A 25,852-nucleotide genomic window follows, 5' to 3' on the forward strand; every position below is an offset into this window, starting at 1 on the left:
ATCACTGAAGAGGCGTACTAGGGAAATGAGGAGTTAGGTAGTTTCCCATTTGCTTTCCTCACTGAGCCAGAAGTTGCTGTTATATATCAGTGTGCCAAGCCCACTGAAATGCATGCATCAACTGACACTATGAGTGACATTTTCACACCATTTATTACAGGGACTGGCTGCATATGGAATGGCATTACTAGCAGCACTCATGCCTCAGTCACTTTCATATTGTCAAAGCCAAGGATGAGACTGAATGAAAGTAACAAATTTGTTCTAGCCCATACCAGAAGACATAGTGCACTGTAAACATTAAGTCTCACCAGCAAAGTCATAATGTGAGATATAAGCAACTTGTAATTTGTGTGTAAAGGCATCCAAGAATTGCTGATTTTCCAACCTTCCTCTAAATTCATGCTGTTCGAGTATGCTATTTTTAATTTTATAAACTCTCAATTTTTTTATTTTTTAGGTTCTGGGGAACAGGTGCCAAATCTTAATTTTACCAAATTAAATTTCATGATTTGTTTTGGAGGAATGCATCGCTACAACTGAAAATTTTCATGTCTTGGTTCTTGATGTGACTGATATGTTCTTTGAATCTGGTAGAAATTTTTTTGCTTCATTTTATCTACATAGCAGATACTGCTTGGTTATGATACTTTAACTTAATAGTGTAGTGGAGCTCGCCAATCAGGATATTACACGATTTATTCCTTAACTTAAATACAAGTATTTTACATGATTACAATATAAACAGCTTCAGAAAACCATGAGAATAGTCTCTGACTTCCAACCTAAACATAACAAAATGCCAAGAAGGCAGAAGTTTACCGTCCAAAACTTCCCGTATTTTGTCCATCCTGCCCCTCTCCCCATGATCTGTCAAGATCAACTACTCAACTGTGTGAAGTGCTACTAATTTACTCAATGAACATTTTAAAATCCCCTTGAAATTTTTAACATACACTGCATGCATAAGTCTGTCACTACCGGTATAGGTCTTAAACACAACAGTCATCCTCCACTGGAGCGGTGGTGTAGTCTCGTTCTTCATGAGCACGAAAGCACCAACAGGAACACTGGGTTGCACGGTTTTCCATTTTTGGCATTATTGAAGGCTGCTGAGGCAGCTGGTGGACCATCTCTTTCATGTATGCTGTAAGAAATACTGTAGCCTCTCCCATCTCCTTAGCTGGGACAGAGACACATTGCTTAAGTCTGGCTCTGGAAAGGAAACAAGTGGGGAACCAATTAGAAAATGTCCAAGTGTTAAGGGGAGGGGTTCATAAGGTTTACTGGACAACATAGTTAAAGGCCTCGAATTCAAACAAGCTTCTATCTGACATAGCAAGGTACTTAACTCTTCATAGCTAAGTATATGTGTACCCAGTATGTGTCAGGTGATATTTCAAATTCTTGGTGTTCACTTCCCAGCGACCTCCAAAATGTGGCAAACTTGGAGGTATAAAATGCCATTTGAACAGTTTGCTAGTTGCATTGGGACATATCTCCTTAATCGTCATGTTGACAAGTTAACTTCTCCAGCCATTAAAACTAAGACTTCCAGAATTAATTTGAGTTGATCAGTTGATATTACACTATTTCAAAACACAGTTTTGATATATTAATAAATTAATTATGTAATGAACTCATAATCTCATCATCAAAGAATAAATTTAACTAACACTGAAGAAATGGTTTCTCTAACACACGCTTTCAATTTATAACTTTAATTGATTTCTGTGGCCCTTAATTTACAATTAAGTTCGGGAGAAGCTCTTGCAGTTCCTTACTAGCCTTAACAAAATTAGTCTCATTATTAGAATACACATTGGAACATTTGCCTCTACGAGCTGTGAATCGTTTCATGGCACCTATAAATGCACTTGATGTTATACTACTAACCAGTTCAATATGTACCACCTTAGTGCACATGCATACAAAGAGTGCGATATAACACTTCTGGGTTGCATTACTTCTAGCAGCACCAAGTTTCATCATTAAAGGTCGAGTGTAGTCTACATCAACATTCATAAAGGGACGAGAAGGCTGGACACGAACATCAGAGTACTGTCCCGTTAACCTTATCTTTGCTGCGCCTTTCAGTTTAATACACTGTAACCATCTGTGAAGAAGGTATCTGACTGACAAATCCTCCCATCTCCTTAGCTGGGACAGAGAGACATTGCTTAAGTCTGACTCTGGAAAGGAAACAAGTGGGGAACCAATTAGGAAATGTCCAGGTGTTATAGGGAGGGGTTTCTCAGCATTACTGGACAACACAGTTAAAGGCCTCAAATTCAATCAAGCATGTAAGAGACAAAGATGTTCTGCTCTTATAACAAGCGTAGTCAGGTGTTGTCCAGGAGGCAAGACCATTTGATGTTTTGTTTTGTAAGGTAACACTGACTGATTCAACTTCCCCGTACTCTTAAAACTACTGCTTTGTCCAGAGATGGATGGAGATTGAGAAGACTGCTGCTAGATGAGATCTGTTCCATCCTCTTCAGTGTTTCAATCTCCTTCTTATAAACAGAACATTGCACAATCTTGACACAAGTCTTCAATGCTATCCTTAATTTGTTGGTGTCCATAGTACCAATCATTTTGTCAGAATGCCTGGAGTTATAGATGAATCTCGGGCAGAAGCCATAACTCTAACGATCTTGCCCAGACTTGAAAAATGCTCAATAGTTGTATCACAGTCTGTTGATGATATCAAGGTTTTAACATTGGTAGTACGTTCTTCTTGCATAGACTCCTTTGGGCTGATCCGAATATTCTCAGGCCATTAAGATCAAGGATGCTTCAACCATGAAGCACCTTCCCACCATAATGTGGATTGCTGAAGATGTTTCACCTTCATACCTCGTGATGATATATCCGCTGGGTTATCTTGGGACGATACATATCTCCAGCAACTGCCTCCACTCAGCTGTTGAATCTGTGATACACGATTTCCAACAAGCGTTTTCCAGCGCGAGTGTAGGGAAGATAACCAACCTAACACCACCATCAAGTCTGTCCAATAAGAGATGCTGGAAATGTCAAGCTCCAAGCTTTGTGTTGTTGATACCAGCTATTACTTAACGAGTGAGGCAATGGATTGTCCCATTATAAATTATGAGACCACAATTGTTGCATAAACATTTTAAGGCAAATAACATAGGGGCCAGTGAGACCAAGTGGATCAGACACCTAAGCAGTTGTTGAGATCACCTGTCGTTTGTCAAGATATTCTCCTTGTTAATCAACTCGCAGTTCTTTGCTGCAATAAAGAACTTGTCAGATATAGGATGCCAGAGTACTCCCAAAGTCTTCACACCAAATTTCTTGTGTAGTGAAACTGGTGCCTGAGGTTCCCTGTGGCTTAGTGGCTCAGCTTCTATGAGAGAGCAGGATGATTTGAGGAGAATTTTCTCAAAGGAAATCCAGCATTCAGCAGAACCTGAACCAAATCTTGCTGTAATTGTAGTGCCTCATTAACATTTCTCGCTCTGTCAGTACATTGTCCATGTAAAAATCTTCCTCCAATATTCACGACACAGGAGGGTTTCTGCTTCTTCATCTTGATATAACAGTTCATATGGTAGTTGTTGCCAGGAAGGAGCTTGGTGCCATTCCACACGTTATTGTTCTCAGTTGGTATATACGAATTGGCTTCCTGGGACTTGGTTGCCACAAGATGTGTTGGAAGTATCTGTGATTCGGGCGTACTAATATATTCCTGTACATCCTCTCTATATCGGCTGTGAAGACAAACTGGATGTGTTCTAAATCTTAAGACTATGGAGTACAAATCTTGTTGAAGTGTAGGTCCTGTTAGCAACAAATCATTCAGAGAACAAACTTTACTTGAGCAGTCAAGGACTACTCTTAACTGAGTTGTGCTTGATTCCTTAAATACAGCATGGTGGGGAATGTAATGAATGGTTCACAAATCTCCAGTTTGAATCTCCCTTCTTTTCTCCATGTGATTTAACCTTTAACCAAATAAAGAAGGCACTGGACAAGGAAAAACAAAAACAGACAAGAACAAAGTGAACAAGAAATACAAAGACTTCAAGGAGTATACAGGAACAAGAAACTTGCTGTAAAGAACATTGTAAGGGAAGAAAAAGAGAAGAAATGGAATGAGTTTGCAGACAAACTGGAAGAGGACAGTAGAGGATAACTAATACCTTCCCGCCCGGATGTAACCCAAATGTGTTCCTTATAGAACTGGCCAGTCACCTGGCCTGGCCTTACGATCATTTTTCATGATTTCGTAGAACACTTCTGTCCATAACAAGATGTTAACATTTCCTGCGATGTGAAATTTAGGATCAGCCAGCTGAATATCCTCAGGAAGATTCCGTTCTGATGTATCTATTTTCCTTGCAGGCAAATAATTACTTATTTTACTTAATACCAAACAATGTATATCATCAAACTCAGAAATACTCAACTTAATTGACGTCACACAGTACTTTGAATGATGGCTAATTCCACTTATTCTTTCAATTGGGATGAGATTTCTCGATCTTCTTAAATTCAGTCTCTGAACTAATCGTTTGGTAATATATGTGTGATTGGATTGGCTACATGAGTCAAGAAGACATCGTGCCTTATGCCTGACTCCTCTTGAATCAAGAACATAAACAATTGCTGTTGCCAACAATACACAAACATATCCTTGGTTCTTAAATGAGCAATAACTTCCAGTTCTCAGTTCTGATGATCTAACAGTTTCATTTGCAAGATCGTAGTAGGGTTGTGATTCATGGGACACACCACCTTCCTTAACTTTAACATTAATAGCATGTAGCAATGTATGGTGTTTCCTCTTACATATACAAGAGCTACCCTTCCACTGGGGAGACCGAAGAGAGGCAGGTGCGGCTTTCCAGGTGAAGTACGTGAAGTGCCATGACAACCGTGACGTAACCCGCGTACTTTCCACATAGCGGAATGTGCTAGTGAAGTTGTCGGAAGAGCGGAATGTTTCGTCTTCCCTGCGTTATCCAGTGTGAAGTACGAGTACTTACGCATCGTGGTTCATTCGTAGTGTTGTGCTGTTTTATTTAAATATGTATCCTATTTATGACATAGTGTGCATTTTATTATAAACACCATTTTCACGTTGGAGAAACGAAGATCAGAATGAAGTTCTACATTTTGATCGCCCTACTGAATCACTGCAAATTTGTGCTTCAAAAGAAGTGAAACATTCCGGTAAATCTTACAATCTTAGTTTCAAACAATCGTGGTTTAAGGAATTTCCATGGTTGTGCTCCTCTCCAGCTCTACAGAAGTTGTTTTATTGGGCCTGCTTACCTTTTATCAATAAAAATAACGTTTGAAATAAAGAAGGATTTTCAGCCCTTTTGAACATAACACGTTTTTTACATAAGCACTCAGACTCTGCAGAACATAAAATATGGCATCTAAATTTCAAGACATTGGAAACAACCCAAAATACGATCTCTGATGTCCTGAAGGAAAATGCCAGACTGTATATTGTAATTGTACAGTTCAGTGAAAATGTGCATTTAAATAGGCTTTTCCTTCAGTTGGTAATTGATGCAGTGCTCTATTTAAGTAAGCAAGAACTAGCTTTTCGTGGTCATGACGAAACATTAAATTCAATAAATCGTGGTCACGTGCTGGACCCTCCGCCAGTCACAGGTACGAGGTACAAGTACAAAACAACCAAAAACAACGCATAGTTCCTAAATCTTGTCCTCCTCTGTGGTGTAGTGGTTAGTGTGATTAGCTGCCACCCCGGAGGCCCGGGTTCGATTCCCGGCTCAGCCACGAAATTTGAAAAGTGGTACAAGGGCTGGAACGGGGTCCACTCAGCCTCGGGAGATCAACTGAGTAGAGGTGGGCTCGATTCCCACCTCATCCATCCTGGAAGTGGTTTTCCGTGGTTTCCCACTTCTCCTCCAGGAAAATGCCGGGATGATACCTAACTTAAGGCCACGGCCGCTTCCTTCCCTCTTCCTTGTCTATCCCTTCCAATCTTCCCATCCTCCACCAAGGCCCCTGTTCAGCATAGCAGGTGAGGCCGCCTGGGCGAGGTACTGGTCATCCTCCCCAGTTGTATACCCCGACCCAGAGTCTGGAGCTCCAGGACCCTGTCCTTGAGGCGGTAGAGGTGGAATCCCTCGCTGAGTCCGAGGGAAAGACCAACCCTGGAGGGTAAGCAGATTAAGAAAGGAAAAAGAAAGAAAGAAAGAAAGAAGTTCCTAAATCTGTCGCTCGAAACCGAACGGGTAATAGCTCTTCACCATACTTTACAGCCACGAGCCGCCACTGACGAGAGGACAATTGAAGTACACATTTTTAGTCTAAACAAATTCTAAATGTTTTGATACAGATAATGCCTTAAACTTGTCACAGTAACATAAAACTTGCACTGTTTACGGTATTTACATTGTTTGTCTATGCTGACATAAGCTTGGGCAAATTTGTGGGTTTGGTTAAGGTTGAACTTATTAACTGGCTTCACCTTGGACTTATTTAACCTAGAGTTTACATTGACTACCTCGAGGGTCTAACACCTACTTTCTAAGAATTCAATTAGATTCTTCCAGTCACAACTCTTTCTTGAAGCAGAAAGTACCTCAAATTCCTTCTTAGTCCCACTATCAACATTATTTAGCATTAATTGTGTAAGCATCAATTTATCAGTCTCAATGCAATTTTACTTTGGTGTAAATACATATCACATGAGATATGTTCACTTCCTTGCATAAAACCACTTTATAGCTGCTACAGCTGTTCCTTAACAACACACAGTTATACACAATTGTACACAACAAAACACTATTAAGGGAAACACACTGAAGCAGTTTACTGTTGATTCTGTCAAGTACAGATATCAAAAAGTCCTCACACTGATTGTTTACTTCACCATCACACTATTGAGTCTGAAAAGTACAGATATCAACAAGTCCACACACTGATTATTCCCTTTACCATCACAAGGCAAGACTGAGTACCCTCTCACTCAAGTTGATTCTGTCTAGTTAAGATATCAACCAAATCCTCAGCTCACTGTAGCACTTACTCTAACCCACTCTGTACACTCTAACTCCTACTCTCACGGACTTCTCGGTCTGTCAGCTCAATATGTATGCCACTCTCAAAACGGTCTAGAAATATAGACTTCTGGAAACGTTCATGCAACACATCCGAACATACAAGGAACAATCGATTGACCGGCCTCTCAATTGGAGTAGGCAAACTCAAATGTTCTATTACAGTTTACAAACATAGATGGAGAAATCTTAACATTCCTAATGTTTCTACATGTATCTGGATAATAAATCATTGTAGCAAGTTTTCAGAAACCTCCATATGTATCAGAATAATAGTGGATTATACCCAATGTGCAATATTACAGTTTTCGACTACACATATTTTGAGTTTAGTCATATTCACAATACATATTTGAGGTTATGCAAATGCACAGTACATATTTACAGGGTATAGTCATACTTAGCATTTAATAAAAGATAATTAAAATATATGAAAAATAATTGAAGATTTTACAAGCGTTAGTTTATGTGTAGGATGGCATACGTACGACAAATTCAAACAGAGAAACATCCAACTTGAGGGCTTCTAACGCATTCTTACTACTTGCCATGTGATTTAATAAGCGCCTGAGCTCGGATGGTGAATCTTCACTAACACGTGGGGGAGACAGGATTTTTATGAATATGTCTTACAGCTATTAGTCTTTCTAGTGAAAAATCACTACTCCAGAAGTACTGATAATTAATGGTAAGAGGCAAGTAATTTGTAAATTACAACATATTAAATCAGCATATACTACAAAATAAATTTAACTGTGAGAAAATGGACATAAACATCTATTGTAATAAATTTATCTAGTATATTAGCAAGGGAATTGAAACCAGCATAATTTCAATAAAAAGGAAGAACCCCAAAGACTTTCCCCTAAAACCTTGGGTTACCCAAGAATTACCAACACTTATTCACATCAGTGACTCTCTATTTTTGAAAACCAAAGTAAAAATCCACTCTGCAGAAGTAATGGAAGAGTACAAAAGAATCAGTAATAAATAAAAATTAAAAGGAGAGTTACAAAAAAAGTATTATGTACATAGATTACAGAATTGTAAAAACCAGAAAGAAACATGGTATGTAGTCAATGAAGTGTTAAATAGGAAGCCTGACACAAACATGAAATCTGGTGGTAAATGATGTCAGCGTTACAAATAGAGATGACATATGCAGTAATCTAAATGAACTACATGTTATTGTAATTGAAAATATAAGAACAGGCCTTCCTGAAGATGAGCAAGTTCATGGCACCACAACAGCTGAAAGCCAAACTAATGGTATTTTCATGTCTCCAATTGATGAATGTGAAGTGCTCAAAATTATCACTTCTCTAAAGAATAAAAATAATCTAACAGGAGATAAAACCCTTTGTTGAAAGTTTAGTGCCATATATTGCGGAAATTATTAACCGTTCAATTATCAGTGGAAAAATACCCCAGTTACTCAAATATGCCGGAATTGTACCTATCTTTAAATCAGGAGATAATACAGATCCATCCAATTACAGGCCAATTAGTATATTGTCTGTGACTGGAAAACTCATGGAAATGGTAGTAAAAATGCGATTGGTAGCTTTTCTACGTAAAGCTATTTACTTTTCCGATAATCGATATGGGTTTCTCCCAGATAAAGGAACTGATAACGCCATACACTGATAAATGTTCAAAAGACCTTAGATGAACAGCATGGCTACTCATAGATCTTAAAAAAAGCATTTAATCTGGTAGACCACAAAATACTTCTGAACACGTTAAAAATAACAGGAATTAGGGGTTTAGCACTCAAATGATTCCAAAATTATTTATCACACCGAATACAGTATGTGATGATTAGTGATAATAAAAGTTGATAACCAAAGTAAAAATCCCTTCTGCAGAAGTAATTGAAGAATACAAAAGAATCAGTAATAAATAACAAAATTAAAAAGAGTTTTATGCACCACAGGGCTCAGTACTAGGTCCTATTCTGTTTTTGATTTACACTAATGACATACAATCTTTAACGCTAAAAGGAACATGTAAATTATTTGCCGATGATATCTTAATAACTTATAAAGGACTGAGCGAAACACAAATTAGGGAAGATATAAATTGTGACTTGAACAAGTTATCGGACTGGGCTTTATCTCAAAAAATTATCATAAATGTGACTAAAAATGCTTAATCTTTCATAAAACAGCCCATAAGATCACAGCGCTAACACTGTTACCCTACAGTACCAAGTAATAGAGTCAACTTGGCTATGTATCGTGATATAGTATTACACTCGACACATTCCTGGAAAAGCCATATTGATTGTAATCATCTTTTTTTTTTTGCTAGTTGCTTTACGTCGCACCAACACAGATAGGTCTTATGGCGATGGTGGGACAGGAAAGTCCTAGGAATGGGAAGGAAGCGGCCATGGCCTTACTTAAGGTACAGCCCCAGCATTTGCCTGGAATCATCAAAATTACTCTTTTGATAGGTGTATTGTTCAGGTGAAGATGCAGCAATTTCTCTCACCAACAATTGAAGTGTATATATTATGCAGTGATACACCCACATCTAACAAACATAAGCTTAATTTGGGGAAGATGTAGGCAAGATTATGTTAATAATTTGGAAATCCTAAAATAAATATTTAAAAACAGAAGAAAAAAAAGAAGCCATCAAAATCATATATGTATTCCCCTTCCTCAAACACTCATGAAATTTTTCAGAGTCAAATATTCTGCCATTCCTTAAGCAAATAGCATTTTCATCATCAGTCTTTATGTATAAGCTAGACAGAAATTAACCCACTCTTCTGTTAACTTCTCCCAATTTAGTGAAATTTATAGGTATGAAACTGGAGGATCATAGAGGATATATCCCTCTCACTCCAATTAGAAAAAGTATGGAGTGAAAGGCATAGAATCGTCAATGTTTAGGGAATATAATGTATTGCCTCCTGTTATCGTGAAATGTTTTTTAGAAAAACTGAAGGAATATTACTCCTATACAGATATCTTAACATAACCTCTATATAACTTAAATGAATGCATGAATATATTGTTCATATTTAATATCTTATAGCCATGGAATATCTGAATATACTTCTGAAAAACTATGATGCTAACATGTTCAAAACACTAATTTCTTAGTTATCCTAAAATGTACTTGTCACTTTACTGACAAAGCTGTAGTATATGAAATGTAATTATTGCCTCACCTTAACAAAAGTATGTACTGTACTGTCTCTATCATGAGCCATAGGCTCATGGAACCTTTTGTCACCAATAAATAAATAAATAAATAAATAAATAAATAAATAAATAAAATTGTCATTCCTACAAGTTATTTCTCATCATCATCAGCAGTCGGTTTACTCATTGCTGAGCGTTGTGACCTCATTTCTTCACTTCATTAGTAACTGCATCCTTAACGAGATGTTTCCTTCCTGAGCGGTCTTCAGCTCTTCTTAAGATATTGTGAAGAGGTAGACCGGTGATCTTCTTTGCTTGCTCTAACCATCTACTTGTTGTTCTGCCTCTTGGTCTGGTGCCTTCAATTTTGCCTTGCAGAATGGTATTTTCTAAATTGTCTCCTTCTCTCCTCAAAATGTGTCCCAGGAACTGGAGGTAACTTTCACTAACGCGGAAAGTTAAACTTTTTGTGATGCTCAGTTCTATAATGGAGGCATTTGTTCTTCTTTCTGTCCATGGTATATGGAGCATTCTCCGCCAACTCCACATCTCAAAGGCATCTATTCGGTTCTTGTCACTAGCCTTCACAGTCCAGGTCACACAACCGTACAGAAAACACCAGTGATTCCACCAATCGTATTTTCACTGTTTTCGATAATGCCCAGTTCTGCCAGGTCTTTGTAAGTTTAACCTTTGTGGCACGACCTAGGACAATCCATCGTTTTATTTCTTTATCACAATTTCCCGTGTCACTGATTATGGAGCCCAGATATGCACAATTGTTCACCAATTCCAGATCTTTCAGGCATCCTGTATTTGGATTGGGATTTGACTTTGTCGGTTGATAACCATTAGTTAGGTCTTTTTCATGTTAATTTCTAGACCAAAATCCGAACTAATGATTTTCACTCTAGAGAGCAATTCATAAAGTTCTTGTCGACTTCCTGCAATGAGTGTAGTATCATCAGCCAAGCGTAAATTGTTGATTTTCCTACCACCGATTGAAATTCCACTATCCCAGCCATCCAGTGCTCTTCTCATTACATACTCTGCGTACATGTTGTAGAGTTGGAGTGACAATAAGCAATGCCTGACTCCATACAACAACAAAATTGTCATTTGAGACAAGAATATTCTGGACCAACTGTCTTGCCCTGCCCATAAGGCTGAAAATAAATAATGTAGTCTTTGAACCTTGGTATGAGATGGATTATTTTTAACTAAACTTTCAAAGGTATCCTTGACACCAATTCAATCCTTGAAGTCCACATAAAACTGTGGAATTGATATTTTTGGCAACTGTACACTGCTGACAATGCCACCAACATTGTTTGACATTGTGCTTGTAGGACGACCTGCAATTTGAGAAGCCTGAATTGATCTAGCTAAAGATTCTAAATGACTTAGCACAGTATAGTATACATCTTCAAAATTTTCTCTACTGGTTGAATGCTCATTAGCATCATCATTTAATTCAAGATCTTGCTGTACTCTTTCAAAATTCTGTCTTTTACCTGGTAGATCCCTCAATCTCCCCTCAACCTTAATGGTATCCCTTTCTGGATCATAGTTATTTAAAGATGTTTGCATATGCATTAGACACTCAATATAAATTCCTATTTGCTTAACTAGGCCCTTTGTATTATGATCCATGATAATAATGAAAGAAGAAAGGATAATAATAGGAAATGGACTTGAAGCAGATACTGATGACCTGGAACAGCTGTTTCCCACGTTGATTCCAATCCACTATGTACTGGCACTGTACTGCTTCGGTGAATGCGAGATGGAGTCAGCCATGAAGAATATGTTTTGCAATTCAATTCAATATTCCATATCCCAATGTTCCGATAATTTTGCGATGTACACAGAATATCTGCCGAGTAAATGCTCGTCAGATCAAAATATTTGCCAGTCATTTAAGTCATTTGTCATGAGTTGCGAATTGTGCCTTGAAATGTTATACTTTAACAATCTCAACCCCATCTTCAGTGTTCATAAAAGTAAGCACGCAGCTACTGAATGTTCTTAAATCACGAATTAACAAAAGTCTTCAGTCGCTTTGATCAACACGGCACTGATACATTCACCACGTGTTTCGCCAATATCGAGGTAATATCCAGCTCAGAGGACCAGAAATAATGGATATCGTACTTAAACTTAGTAGCGTAGTAGAGTTGACCAATAAGCACTGATTCAACGGATATACCCAATTTATTCCTTAACTTAAATACAGGTATTTTACATGATTACAATACAAACAGCTTCAAGTCGCCATGATGAATAGTCTCTTGTACTGCCAACCTAAACATAACAGAATATCAAAAAGACACAAGTTTACCACATAACTTCCCATACTTGTCCACTGCAGCTGCATTCAGTGTGGTAGACTCCAGGAGTCTGTAATTGTATGGTTTCTTTGACTGGTTGCAGATAACAAACTAGTTTCCAGTGTGGCTGAAAAATGGTTTTGATCTCATATTTATTTAATTCCAAATCATACCTGTAATGGTTTCTTTTTTTGGCTTTACCTTTTATAGACAGTTGGTTATACACAATATTGATGACAAGTCATTAAATGATTAACTCATCCATATGGTGCAATAAAACCATTAACTTCCCTGTCTGGTTCCATGGCTAAATTGTTAGCGTACTGGCCTTTGGTCACAGGAGTCCCGGGTTCGATTCCCAGCAGGTTCGGGAATGTTAACGATAATTGGTTAGTTTCGCTGACACGAAGGCTGGGTGTATGTGTTCATCATCATTTCATCCTCATCACAACGCGCACGTCACCTACGGGCGTCAGTTCAGAAGACCTACACCTGGCGAGCTAAACTTGTCCTCGGAGAACTTTATGCTGTCATGGAAACGAATCACTCCACCACTTTTTTTCCCCCCATTTTCTTTTATTAGCCATAACACCAGGTTGTTTTTCATCAACCCACGCTACCCTTCCGTGCTGTTGGCAATGGAGTATTAATACGGTATATTTTTAATTCTTCTGTTTCATATAACTGGTCACTATCAATGTGAAGGTCCTTGCAGGAAAAAATAATTGAATGAATGAATGAATGAATGAATGAATGAATGAATGAATGAATGAATGAATGAATTGATGCTTCACAAGTGTTCATTCAAGTTTCAGTAGTACTTTTTGGGAAGTATCCTTTTTCTGTTCATCATGCTGTTGAAAACTTTAATCTCTGTTAGTGATTGGACTTCCCTTGATGCCTTATAAAGCTCTTAAAAAGGCTTTGACTCAGTTTATCCTAAGCAGCCTAATGTCAGCATGATTTTTATCATTAGATTGTTTCCTTTGGTGCAGTATGTCACAGGAGTTAGAATGAGATGGTAACTTCTAAATTTGCATACAGCATTTGTTTTAAACTAAATAGAGTTCATGCTGAATGTTCTTTTCTAGCATGGAATAATTTCTGATGACCTGCGCTCTTCTCTTCCTGCACGTATCACACGACTAGTTGCAATCTTGCACATAAGTAATTTTATAAAGAATGTTCTATTAGCTGTTGATACAAACACTTGAGCATGGCTAATTGTAACTAATCACATGGTCATTGTTACAGGAAACGGTCTGGGGAGAGCAGCAGCGGCAGTGGTAGTAGTGGTGGAGGGGGTAACAGTAACACTGCAATGAGCGGCTCGACGAAGGGTCGTCATAAATCACCTGTGCCGCTGCGTAAGGACCGTGATAAAAGCTCCTCTGATGGCGGTACACCACAGCCTTCCCGCCAGGACCCTGTATCTAACCAGGGTTCTGAAGAGGATCGCGCTGGACATAGTGGCACAGAGGAGGATGTTGTGAGTCTGTTTCTTTCCCTAGAGATTCTATTTTCGATTGCTTGCCAGTCATGATGCTAAATACAAGGGACCTGCAATTCCTAATGTGGGGAAAAGTACTATAGAAATCAGAAAATAATAGTAACAATAATGAAGAAAAGAATGTTCTTTAATGCTATATTCTTGTGGATTGTACATAACTGCTCCACTTACATTTTTTCCTGTTCTTAATGGAAGCTTTTATTAAAAACATAATTTTATTAATGTTTATTTGCCTGATTTTTTTGTTGTTAAAATATGTATCTTCAACAATTAATATGTTCAAATGCTTACCTCCACAGTAATGTTCATAATTTGTAGGCTTAAATGCTAAAGTATTTGGTGTGTTTCCAACAGCACAGGTTGAGATTCAAACAAATATAATTGTATCACTGCTGGTTAGCACATTTGCTTTAAAATCCACACTTCTCTTCCCATATCGCTTTCTCAAAAATTTCACAGCTATTGGACCTAATTTTTGAATAACAAATTATATTTGAGGCATCCAAATGCAAAATGCAGTAAATCCACTTTTGCTCGAAAATGAGTTGTTGCCACCATTTTGTTCTCAATGCTGTCGTCGGTTGATTAGACCCTTAAAACTCAAGCAAAACTGCTTCCATCTACTTTAAATCGCACCCCAAAAACAGCCTACAGATGCAAAAGTGTGTGTATCCACATCTGTTTGCAAAGCAAAACTGAGTGAATCCATTTTCATCATAAAGAAGCAGAACTTGGTGTATCCTGACCAAGCGCCATTACTTAAGGTGGTAAATCATTGCTTAAATGTTCTGAACATTAACTGAATTGCTACGATATGATACAATGTTAATATTTTGCCTGTGTTCAATATATTAGTTGTTTTAAGATCTTCGCTAATTGGCTGATGATGACACTTGAAATGTGTTGAAACCGGTCCCAATAAACGGGTTGTAACTACTTTTTACTACGGAGTATTGAAAGGTGGATCCTTCCCTATAATATTGTACATCATCTTATTTCTCTATTCAATACGGAACAATCATGAAGTTTTTAACTTTAAATGAATAATGCTATTTACAAGCTTTTTTCTTCATGGATTTTAGTTCTGAGCTTGTGCACAAAGCTAAGGCAAAAGCTTTTTATGATGAACTGAAAGTTGAGGACAATGGTGAAATAACCTTCACATTTGATTGCCAGAAAAACCTTACATTGCTTAAGTTGCAAGATCGAAGTGCTTATTATACACGCTAAATGTATGTGTACAATTTTATTTATACTTGGAAAGAAACCGATTTTGCAAAGGGATCTAATGAAATTGTGTCCTGTGTGCATCACAGGTTAACATCAACAGATTTGAATGGCATCCACACCATCCACCTAACGTCGGACAGCTGTGTAGGGCAAAACCAGAACCATACAATGCTGGGTATGCTGTGCTTTTGGCTAACACAAGAGGCTCCTGTCAGTGTGAAACGGGTGTAGATCCTCTATCCAATGGTTGGACATTCTTTTCTACCACCCGATAGAATGTTTGGTCGAATAGAAAAAGTTCTCAGGTCGAAAGTTACAGTCATAATACCGAGTGAGTACCATGAAGTATTCAAGGATCACGGAATAGTTTTCCAGCTGGGAGCAGATGTCGTCAATCGGTGTTGGAAAGATGCAGTTGCTGATGTCGTCAAGCCCTATGGTCAGTGGCACTCTGTAAAAAGGGTTGTGATCACCAGCAGTAAACACGGAAACGCACTAGTAAGAGGTGAAGTGGCCTACAGAATAGACGCTGGTGAAGGGAGAGGGATATGCAGACGTGGCAAAGCCTACTCGGCTATGAAGCCGAATGTTATCCAGATTGGAAGAGCCTTAAAGGAAGAAGGCATTTCGGGGAGACTTGGGAAGAAAACGAAGATCTTGTTTTCTATAAGAATCTGATGGATTCTCAAACAGCTGTGAACTATGCAGAGGAGGACTCAGAGTTTGAAATTCATCCAGAAGACAATGAGTTGCTTGTGTAATTTTGATGGAACAGGACAGGACTTGCAAGGTTGCAGCCTTTTTACTTCTTGCAGACTATCATTTGATGTCATATACTACGTAATCACACTTACTTGTAGTCAATAAATAATTTCTTTTGTTTTTGAACCAGCATTAAGGCATCTTCTTTCCAATTACGTTGTGATAATATCTCTACAGAAGCAAACCTACCTAGATCCATGAAAACAGAAGCAAAACTCGGTGAATCTAAAACATTTTTAGATAATAACTAAAAAAATAAAACCCCAATATTTTAAAGATTGTCATAAAATTAGTCCGTAAGTGAATATAAATCTACAATGAAAAGGAATTTTGCATATCTGCGAGTCAAAGGAAGAAAGACGTTTTTCGTGTTTCCTGAAAAAATGTTCTGGTGCACTCACAGCGTTTTGCTTCTGGACGCCTCATTTAAAAATTATTTCTTTGTAGTCCTCAGCCCAAAGACTGGTTAGATCCTCAAAAGATCTATCATCAAGCTAACAGAGATAGCTTAGGTGTCAGAGGAGGTGTTGTATGGAAATGAGGAGTGAGATAGTTTCCCCATCGCATTCCTCACAGAGCCAGGTAATGTTACATATCAGTCTCTCCAGCTCACTGAAATGCATTCACTAACAGCAGCACTTTACAAGCATTCATCACAGGAACTGGCTGCATTGCAAGTGGTGTTACTAGCATTGCTCATACTTCAGTAACTTTAATATTGTGAAAGCCAAAGATGAGCCTGAGACTGAAAAATGGAAGCAACAAACTTGTTCTAGCCCATATCAGAGTTGCGTTCGGGCTGAACAGTTCATTTAAGGAAAAGAAATAATAAATTACCATATATCAATATTGCTATGGGACTGTTGGAACTATTATAAAATTAGGAAGCTTAACAAAATGTATGAACAAACGTTACAGTGTATCACATTTCATCCACATAAGAATGTAGGAACAAGACAATACATACAGGACAGTTGTTAAGATTGCAAAAGGGAACTCTTTGTGGTAAAGTTCATTCCAAAAATGTTGTACAAGTTATACTTGATTTCCTGTTGCTGCAAACAAACATTAGTTTCAATAAGAAATACATTAAAAATAATCAGTCAATGATGAATAATGTGGGAAAAGTATGTTTTGAGAAATAATTGGTGACGTATTTAATTTTTACTGAGGATTCTTCCAGAAAATTTTGAATCTGCATGGACTAATGTTTGCAACTGCTGGTAGGGGTTTCTTGTTTTCTTTATGCTTATTTTTGTTCTAGGATATATATCTGGCTTCATCTTCAGTGCTGTCTAATGGATCTTCAGAAAATGTGCATGGAGGACTATCCCTGGATGAGGTTGATAGCCACCTCATGGGTGTATCGGACTTCACAAGAACTCGAGCTGCTGTTGAGCACATGCAATCAAAAATAGGCCGCACCAAGGATCTCATTAGAGCAGAACAGACCACGAGAGATGGTACTTAATATTGTTATATACACAAGTTGATGTACTTTTATTGTAACCATTCCTCATGTTCACTTCCTTGCTCCCTACTTATTTATTATCACAGATCGGTTTCATCCCTTTCATAACTGAAATTGCAGATAAATAGAAGGTATTAAGAAACATATTTTCATTATTGTACTTAATTTTTTACTTGAAGTTGGACATGGGTTAGTGCTCAGGTTTTAGGGAATCACCTGCTCAGATTATCAGATAATGGGAGACTAATAAAAATTCCTACAGTATGACTGACATTAAAAGCAGTCATTACCCAACACATGTCCAACATCGATAAGGAAAGTGTGATCTGTTATGTCAGTGGTTTCCCATTCTTCATTGATACCATCATTGTGGTAAATATAATAATGATCATATGGCCTCGGCTATGATGTGCGGGCATTTCATTTTACACCATCTGGCTGCCTGGCTGAAATGTTTGACATGTCACAAAGTGTCATCTCTACACTTTGGTGGTAGTTTTCATCAGAAGGCGATGTTGAACATAAACTAATAGTCTAAATTTTCATTGCAAACATTAATGGTGAAATAATAATTACCGTTTCAACATTCTGTTTTACCTTAGGCCTACTAGATGGCAGAGTAAACTGGATCTCTCTTGGTCTTCTATGGCAGAATTTTCATTAATTTTATTAGGTAAACATCAAATGTGTCATCAGTGATTTTTTACATGCCGACGTCATACAATATGGAATGTCGAATGGATTTTTTATCCATGCCTCAAAAGTCAGACTACCTCTGCCAGGTTTGAACCCATGATGTAAGGATCCAGAGACCAACACTACCAGTGATTCACAGAGGGATCCCATCATTGTGGTTAAAGGTGGTCACTACGAATAAACCTATGTTCCAAACATTGCTGTATCTGTGGAACAAGTACATCCCTGTACTTCACAGTACACTGATGTCCAAAAATTGAACATAATCAGCCCATATCTTACTTTACCAAATAAATGTATAATAGAATAGCATACTTCAATTAATATTTATCACAAAGCATCCCACTTACAGCAACAAACAAAACATACCATTACAAATAAAATGGCATGTGTTTGATTACTCTAATTTATTTCAGGGTGACCTAATAAATGTGGGCATGTGCGTGTACGTTCACACACACACACACACACACACACAGTGAGAGAGAGAGAGAGAGAGAGAGTTCTATTCAACCATGAACAGCCACACTTACTAATGGCTGTCTATTTAAAAGTCTCTCACAACAGGACTCCAGCCTGACAGTCGTTACCTAAAGGAAGCTCTAATCCTATTTGACAGGCCTTTCACTTGTGCTTCTTCAAGTCCAGTCACCTCATACAGCAAGTCACACAGTCACATGCAGTGAACAACTAAACATCAAAAGCTCAACAATTCAACAGCGACTATTAACACGGATCCAATTACTCATGATAGCTGCCTCAATCACTGTCTGACGGCAGTCCTCAGTCGACAGAAGTAAACACACACACACAGTACTCTAAGGCAGTACAATCTTCTGTCCTGTATGCAGTCTTCAGTCCAGCTACTTGCTGGACACTCTGACACAACAACAACAACAACTCGTTCAGACCTTGGTGGGACACTAGCATCAGGTTGTTTGCAATGAAAATTTTGACTTAGTTTATGGTTAACATCTCCTGTCTCATGAAAACTGCCACCAGAGCATAGAGATGTAATTTTGTGACATGTCACATGTTAGAGACCACAGTCTGTAATGCCTACCTAGCTTTTCAGTATCCAAGATTTCTACCCAGAAATGAAAGGTCCACTTATTGTATGTACCATGTTAACTCCATACTAGTATGCAGTATCAGAGCACCACAAGTTTGTTCACTACAAGACCACAAGAAAAAATTAATCTCTGTGGGCCTTGATTGACCTTTAGAGCATAAGCCAATCCGTGCACTGCAACAACATATGCTTGTACGCTGAGATTGGTTTAACCCTTTCCCGCCCGCATTTTCACTCCACTTATCCCCAGGTTTCAACCTATTATTTAGCAAAAACTGAAACAGGCCGTATTGTTTCAGAAAAAGTTAAATACAGTAAAAACTATTGATCACAATGAATTCAAATTTTCAATAACATTAGAATATATACCATCACATCCATTTCTCTGTTTATTGAGTCATAATGTGTTTTTCACCCCCACCCCCCCCACCCCTCCTCGTGATACTCGACACAGAGACAGTCTGCATTTGTCACATTCCCATGTTGTCTGAATACCTCAAAACCAATAATCACGTGATTCTGAAGTGGAATGATGCCCATGTATATAAGATTTTATTTCATCTGGGCAAGGGTCTTCCCATTCTGTTTTTATCTTACCGGAATGCAACTGTTTGAAGGCTGCATTGTTATATGCGCAATAGGCTATGTCACTGAATAGTTTTTGTCCTCCTAACATACGTAAAAAAACAATCTCTTTCCCCTAATACTCTTTCCGAATTATGCGCAAGTTCAACATCATCCATTTAATCATTCGGAGTAACGAAACGTAATATTTGTGTTACCTGAATTGCCGTGGCATTGCCGTCAGGTCCGATTTATCGATATTCGTTTTCATTCATATCACTGTTATCACTAAAATTATCTTCGTTGATACATTATTCACTCATTAAAAATTCACCTGCACCCCTACTCAAGGATTCTGTGTCACTTTTTTCGTCCGTATTTAGCTCAATTTCAATATACACGATATTCAATCCCGCCATGTTTACGAACGAAACAGCTGACCTGCGCTCGCGGAAGTTCAAGACCGTTGCGTAGGCAACGTCAAGACAGATTATCTCTCTTCCTTTATTCCCTAAAATAAAAAAAACTGTCGCACAGATCGCAGACGAATGCAGACAATGCAGCCGGGCGCTTTCGGGCGCTAAGGACCGGAAGGCTAAATGAACAGTCGGGCGCTTTCGGGCGCTAAGGGCCGGAAAGGGTTAAGTTAATCTCACACCTTGTCAAATGATTCCACTGTTACGAAGTGAGTTGGCTGCACGGTTTAGGCCATGTGACTATCAGTTTTCATAATGCAGGAATAGTGGATTCAAACCACACCATCGGCAGCCCTTAAGATGGTTTTCTGTGGTTTCCCCATTTTCACACCAGGCAAATGCTGTACCATAATTAAGGCCACAGTCACTTCCTTCATATTCCTAGCCCTTTCCTATTTCATCACCAAGAAAAACCTATCCAAGTTGATATGACATGAAACCACTATGGGGGGGAGTAATTCTCTTCCCTCCCCATTAATGTTATTCATAAATATGTTTAATCGATTATGCTTAATGTTCAGCCTTATTGTTTATAAAGATTGTCTTATGAGAGTGGGTTAAGATTCAGTTAGTTGGAAATTTTGTAAGCATTTTGGATTTATATTGGTTATAGTGGTAGATTATGTTGAAAACTTGCAGCCTAATATGCTATGAAAGAAGGAGAGCAGTTATTTTGTAACAAAAAGGTATATTTAAAATGTACTCTGCCCATTAGTCATGCATTTAAAAATCGTAAAATTAATTATTCTTTGTTTCGACATATTGAAATACTTACTAGTGTCAATATTGTGACACAGTTCTGTTGGTAGTGTTGCTGTGCCATAAAAATATTAAAATAAACAAATATGAACAGATGGACAACAGGATGTGGAAGGTGCTGGACCTCCCTTCTGGGAATGTGATTCACCCTTGAGCAAAACAATACTGTTTATTATACATAAAATTCCTTAATATTCACTTTGTAATATCTTTCAGAAACTGATATACAAGCTTACCTTGCCCAAAGAGATAAGGGGCATATTTGACGCTGAGTACTTGCCGACACTTGCAAAACGATTCTAATAAATTACACATTTTCTTTCGAGGTTAATAAGTCAACCTAATCAACTGACAGCTGTGTGCGCCGGCATGTGAGGGTTCATAGCCTTGCTCCCAGAAGCCGAGTGATGTCCCTACTGATGCAAATTGTCATCTGGCTTAAAGGGGTATTTTAAATCACAAAAAATTAACAGTTCATCTTACAATAGGTGCGCATATGAAGCGTGTACGGTAAGCTGCTATTTGTTATATCCATAAACCAAGAGGAGGGGAAAATCCCACTCTCAGCTATTCTCCCCTCTCTCCCAGCACAGTCTCAACTGTGTAGTGAACAGTTGCCTGAGGAACCTGAACCATATATGGCAGACATGCAGGACCATTCTAGTAAGATTTTTTTGCTTTTGTCTATTCATTTCAAACTTTCATTAACCCAATTCTAATGACATCACAAATATTGCCGTATTTTGATGTGTTTCGCTCGTTTTTATAGTTCATAATAGCCAAAAGTTGTAGGCTACACATACGCGCAACCTTTCACAGGACTTTTTTTTCTTTCTTTCTCAGGTAATACTGTATGTTGAACGAAAAGCAAATTTTCAATCTTAGCAATCCTCGGGATGTAGAAGTCGTGTTATTGAATGATGAAAGTGATGAAGATTTCTTAGATGGCAGTGAGGTGGGTGAAGAGCATATCTCGGAAAGGGAAGAGAATTCGGAATCAGAACAGAGTGGGGAATCCAGCAAGAATGATGGTGATGAAACCATGAAAGTGTATAAAGACGTTCACAAGAAATATGTCATAACCTCTTGAAACTGGGGGGAAAACACCACTAAAGCAAAAAAAGCATGTGAAACATAATATATTGCTCCACTTACAAGGGGTCATTGAGCCAGGCAAACACGTCACAAATATCCTTGGATTACGAGCATGCCTATTTTCTCCTATGATCCTAAGCATTGTGAGGCAGTAGCATATCCAATTGCAATCCAGTTTTGGAATTGAAGATTCCCTTATGCAGTGGGCTAGTCCCATTCTACTGGAAACAGGCAAACAAAGAAAAATACAATGATATAGATTTCAAATTGCAGTTTATATGGTAAGGTTGCTTGCTCCCAAAACAAATTATATCATGGCACCGAAAAGCACTATTTTACCAAAATTAAATAATCCAAGATGCGAGACTGCCCCTGTAGAATTCCTGTGTGATGTACTAGTAAAGGGTTCGAACCCCACTGTTGGCAGCCCTGAAGATGGTTTTCCGTGGTTTCCCATTTTCACACCAGGCAAATGCTGGGGCTGTACCTTAATTAAGGCCATGGCCGCTTCCTTCCAACTCCTAGCCCTTCCCTGTCCCATCATCGCTATAAGACCTATCTGTGTCAGTGCGACGTAAAGCAAGTAGCAGAAAAAAAAAAAAAATAGTACTAGTAAAGTTTAAACATGTTAATGAAAATACAACTTACATTACTCCTTTACTCCCAGATGGAGCAAAAGTTTGGAATGGACACGCCCACTTTGACAGAGAACCACGATAAGAATGTGAGATGCTAACTCGCCTCTTAAAGACACAAACCCTCCAGTTTACACACATCACCCTTCCAGAACATGGGGATCAAATGACCAATCACACATAGAATTTGACCAGAGTAGGTTTTGCATCTTCTTAGATGAAAGTGGAACATGTGGCATATGCCAGAACACCACAAACAAAGTTCTTTCTGGCATCATTCCCACATTCTTTGATACTGACTAAAACACACTAAACAAGGGTCCTTTCTGGCATCACTGATTCATGAGAATTAAATAGCCAGGCCTGCCATAGTGGTGTTCAAACATTTCCCTTCCCTATTCTACTGCATAGTAACTACTTGAAGCTGCACATGCATATGTAGGTTTTGCTTGTCAGAATAACGCTGCATACATTATAAATTATCATTCTATCACAAGTTTATTCAGGAAGAATTTTTGAAGACAAGTTAATAAGATGATGATGTGATTGAGCCGATACTGTTTAATCTTTATTCACATCATTCGACACTGCCACTAAATGATTCAATCCTGGGATCCTGACCGCTTTTCAATCCCGAAATTTTCGAGGTTAAGTTTTTCTGATCCTAATATTTTTGGGATTTACATCATTTTAAAAAAGTTGCAAAATAGACTGCGTGATGCGAAATGCTCAGTGCTTTTTACGGGTCAGTGTGTCAGCCATCTTGTTTTGCCACCTGATTTTAGTAGCATTTGTGGCTGCAGACTGAGAGGTGATTTGTGAAAAACTGCTTTTTACTACAAGAGTTGAATAGCATGTTTTTTTTTAGTTAATTTGTAATAAGTTAGTACTTGAATTTATTTTATCAATAACATATTAATTTAATTCCTGCAGTTCTGAGAAGTTATGTTTATATTGCACTAATGTAGGTGTTTTCTCTTTAAAGGTATTTATGACAGACTATAGTGATTTATGTCTATCTAAAAAAAGTTTTTCGTCAAATTCAAAAAAGATGGAGATGCAATGTCGGTGTGGAGCCATTTTTTGTTTGCTAAGGGTAGCAAACAGTGCAGTGTAAATACTACCCAGCTGTATTAAAAACCTTAGGATGGTCAATCAAGGGAATACACACTCATCTTGCAAACAAACATGGCAAAAAAGTTATTTCTGCAAGACCGTCCTCATCAACCAGCCAAGTGGTGAAGAACCAAACCCATTGAAGAGAAAACATAGCTCACTTGAGGACTTTTTTTGTTAAAACTGAAACTTTAGACAATGTCATAGCCCGAATGACACCTTTAGATAGCTTTCCTTTTAGTACCTTTCAAACCTCAAAAGATTTCAGAGCGTTATTATCAAAAGGGTATTCAGATTTATCGAAGGCTGCTTCAACAGTTCGTAACTTTGTCGTCAATTACAGCTACAGAATTAGAAAGCATGTAAAAGCTGAATTAACTGCTTTAAAAAATGAAATCTAGCACTTTAGTTTGAGCTTTGATGAATGGACATTGACTTCTAACAAAAGCTACATGAACGTAAATATTCATTCGGAGAAAAAGTTATTCATATTGATGTATCTTTGAAGGCGGAGACATGTGTTGATGTTTTAAAAGAGCGCCTTTCTCAATTCCATACTTCACTGGACAGTGAAATCATGACAGTCGTAACCGACGGTCCAAGTGTCATGCTCAGAGTTGGAAAACTTGTCAGTGCAGAGCACGAAGTTTGTTTTGCTCATGCCATTCACTTAGCCATTTGCGATTTACTTTATAAAGGAAGTGTATCCTGTTTCAGAAAACGAGTCCACTGAGCTCCATGTTGCAGACTCACATGATGATGATGATGATGATGACGACGATCTTGAATCAGGATTAGCCCTTAAAGAAAGAGAAAGTTGCCTGGATTTGACGAATGACCAGAACATCAAGGATGTAATAAAAAAGGTTTGCAAAGTAGTTCTTATCTTTAAAAGAGTGTCATTGAAGAATGATACCATTCTTCAAAAATATGTAAAGATTGAGCATGACAGAGAGCTAAGTTTATTACTTGATTGCAAAACCAGATGGAACAGCTTTACACTATGCTCAAGCATTTTGCCTTTTTGAAAGTTAGCATCAAAAAGGCGCTTATAGATTTTAATAATCCAGTGTAGTTGGAAGAGTCCAATCTCAAACTCATCGATGAAATCATTGAAGTCTTGGCTCCAGTCAAATTAATTGTAGAAGCACTCTGTTGCACTGATGTGAATTAATGCTCAGCTGATGCTGATTTTCTCTGTAAGCAGTTAAATGACGGTAGCTCCAATTTACCTTCTAAATTCAAGATACATTTACAAAAGTCCGAGCAAAGCCTGTTAAAAAAAACCAGGTTGTTCCTTTGAGAGATTAAATGGTAAAAAAACTGACAAAGAGGAAGAACAAAATATGCAAGTCGAGCCTACAAATACAGAAAAAGTGATCTGACACTCAAAGGAAAGCTTCAGCTGGAAATAGAAAACAGCAATAAAATGATGTCTCCTGAATCATTAAATGAAAATGATTTTTCAACATTGTTAAGGAGGAAATGAACCTATATGAGTCTTAAAATTCTACTCAGAACTATAACCTAGAGCAGACTTAAAAGTATTTAGTAACGATCCCTTCAACTTCCATCGAACCTGAATGTGCTTTCTCACCAGCTGCATATACGAGTATGTGCAACAAATGGAGATGCAGGCTTGGTGACAAGACACTGGATGCATTTTTATTTCTCAATCATATTTTGGCAGTTCAAATTAGAATGTTGTTATTAGATTAGTTTTCTTGATATTTAAGAGAAATGTGACTGATTAATATTATTTTTAAATACCTTTTGCTAAGAAACTTACTATCTACTTACTGTGTTGTATTGAATTGTCTTTAAGTACCAATACTGCATTCATGATCTTTTTTTCAAATGTATTTTGTCTATGTTAAAATCATTTCATAAATCTATATGCTC

General features: G+C 37.9%; 1 protein-coding gene across 9 annotated transcripts in view; it reads left to right on the forward strand.

The window, feature by feature from the left end:
* LOC136857997 (transmembrane and coiled-coil domains protein 2) overlaps positions 1 to 25,852 on the forward strand; it is a 267,616-nt gene that overhangs the window by 118,043 nt on the left and 123,721 nt on the right. For all 9 annotated transcript variants that reach the window (XR_010858585.2, XR_010858584.2, XM_067137170.2 and 6 more), the window contains 2 exons: positions 13,819 to 14,053; positions 17,331 to 17,529. Coding sequence is in view for 7 of the 9 variants with exons in the window: in XM_067137170.2 (XP_066993271.1) it covers positions 13,819 to 14,053; positions 17,331 to 17,529 (434 nt within the window). In the remaining 2 variants the exon portion in view is untranslated. The remainder of the gene's footprint in view (positions 1 to 13,818; positions 14,054 to 17,330; positions 17,530 to 25,852) is intronic.

Source organism: Anabrus simplex, chromosome 1 (assembly GCF_040414725.1).
Source record: "Anabrus simplex isolate iqAnaSimp1 chromosome 1, ASM4041472v1, whole genome shotgun sequence".
Lineage (NCBI taxonomy): Eukaryota > Metazoa > Arthropoda > Insecta > Orthoptera > Tettigoniidae > Anabrus > Anabrus simplex.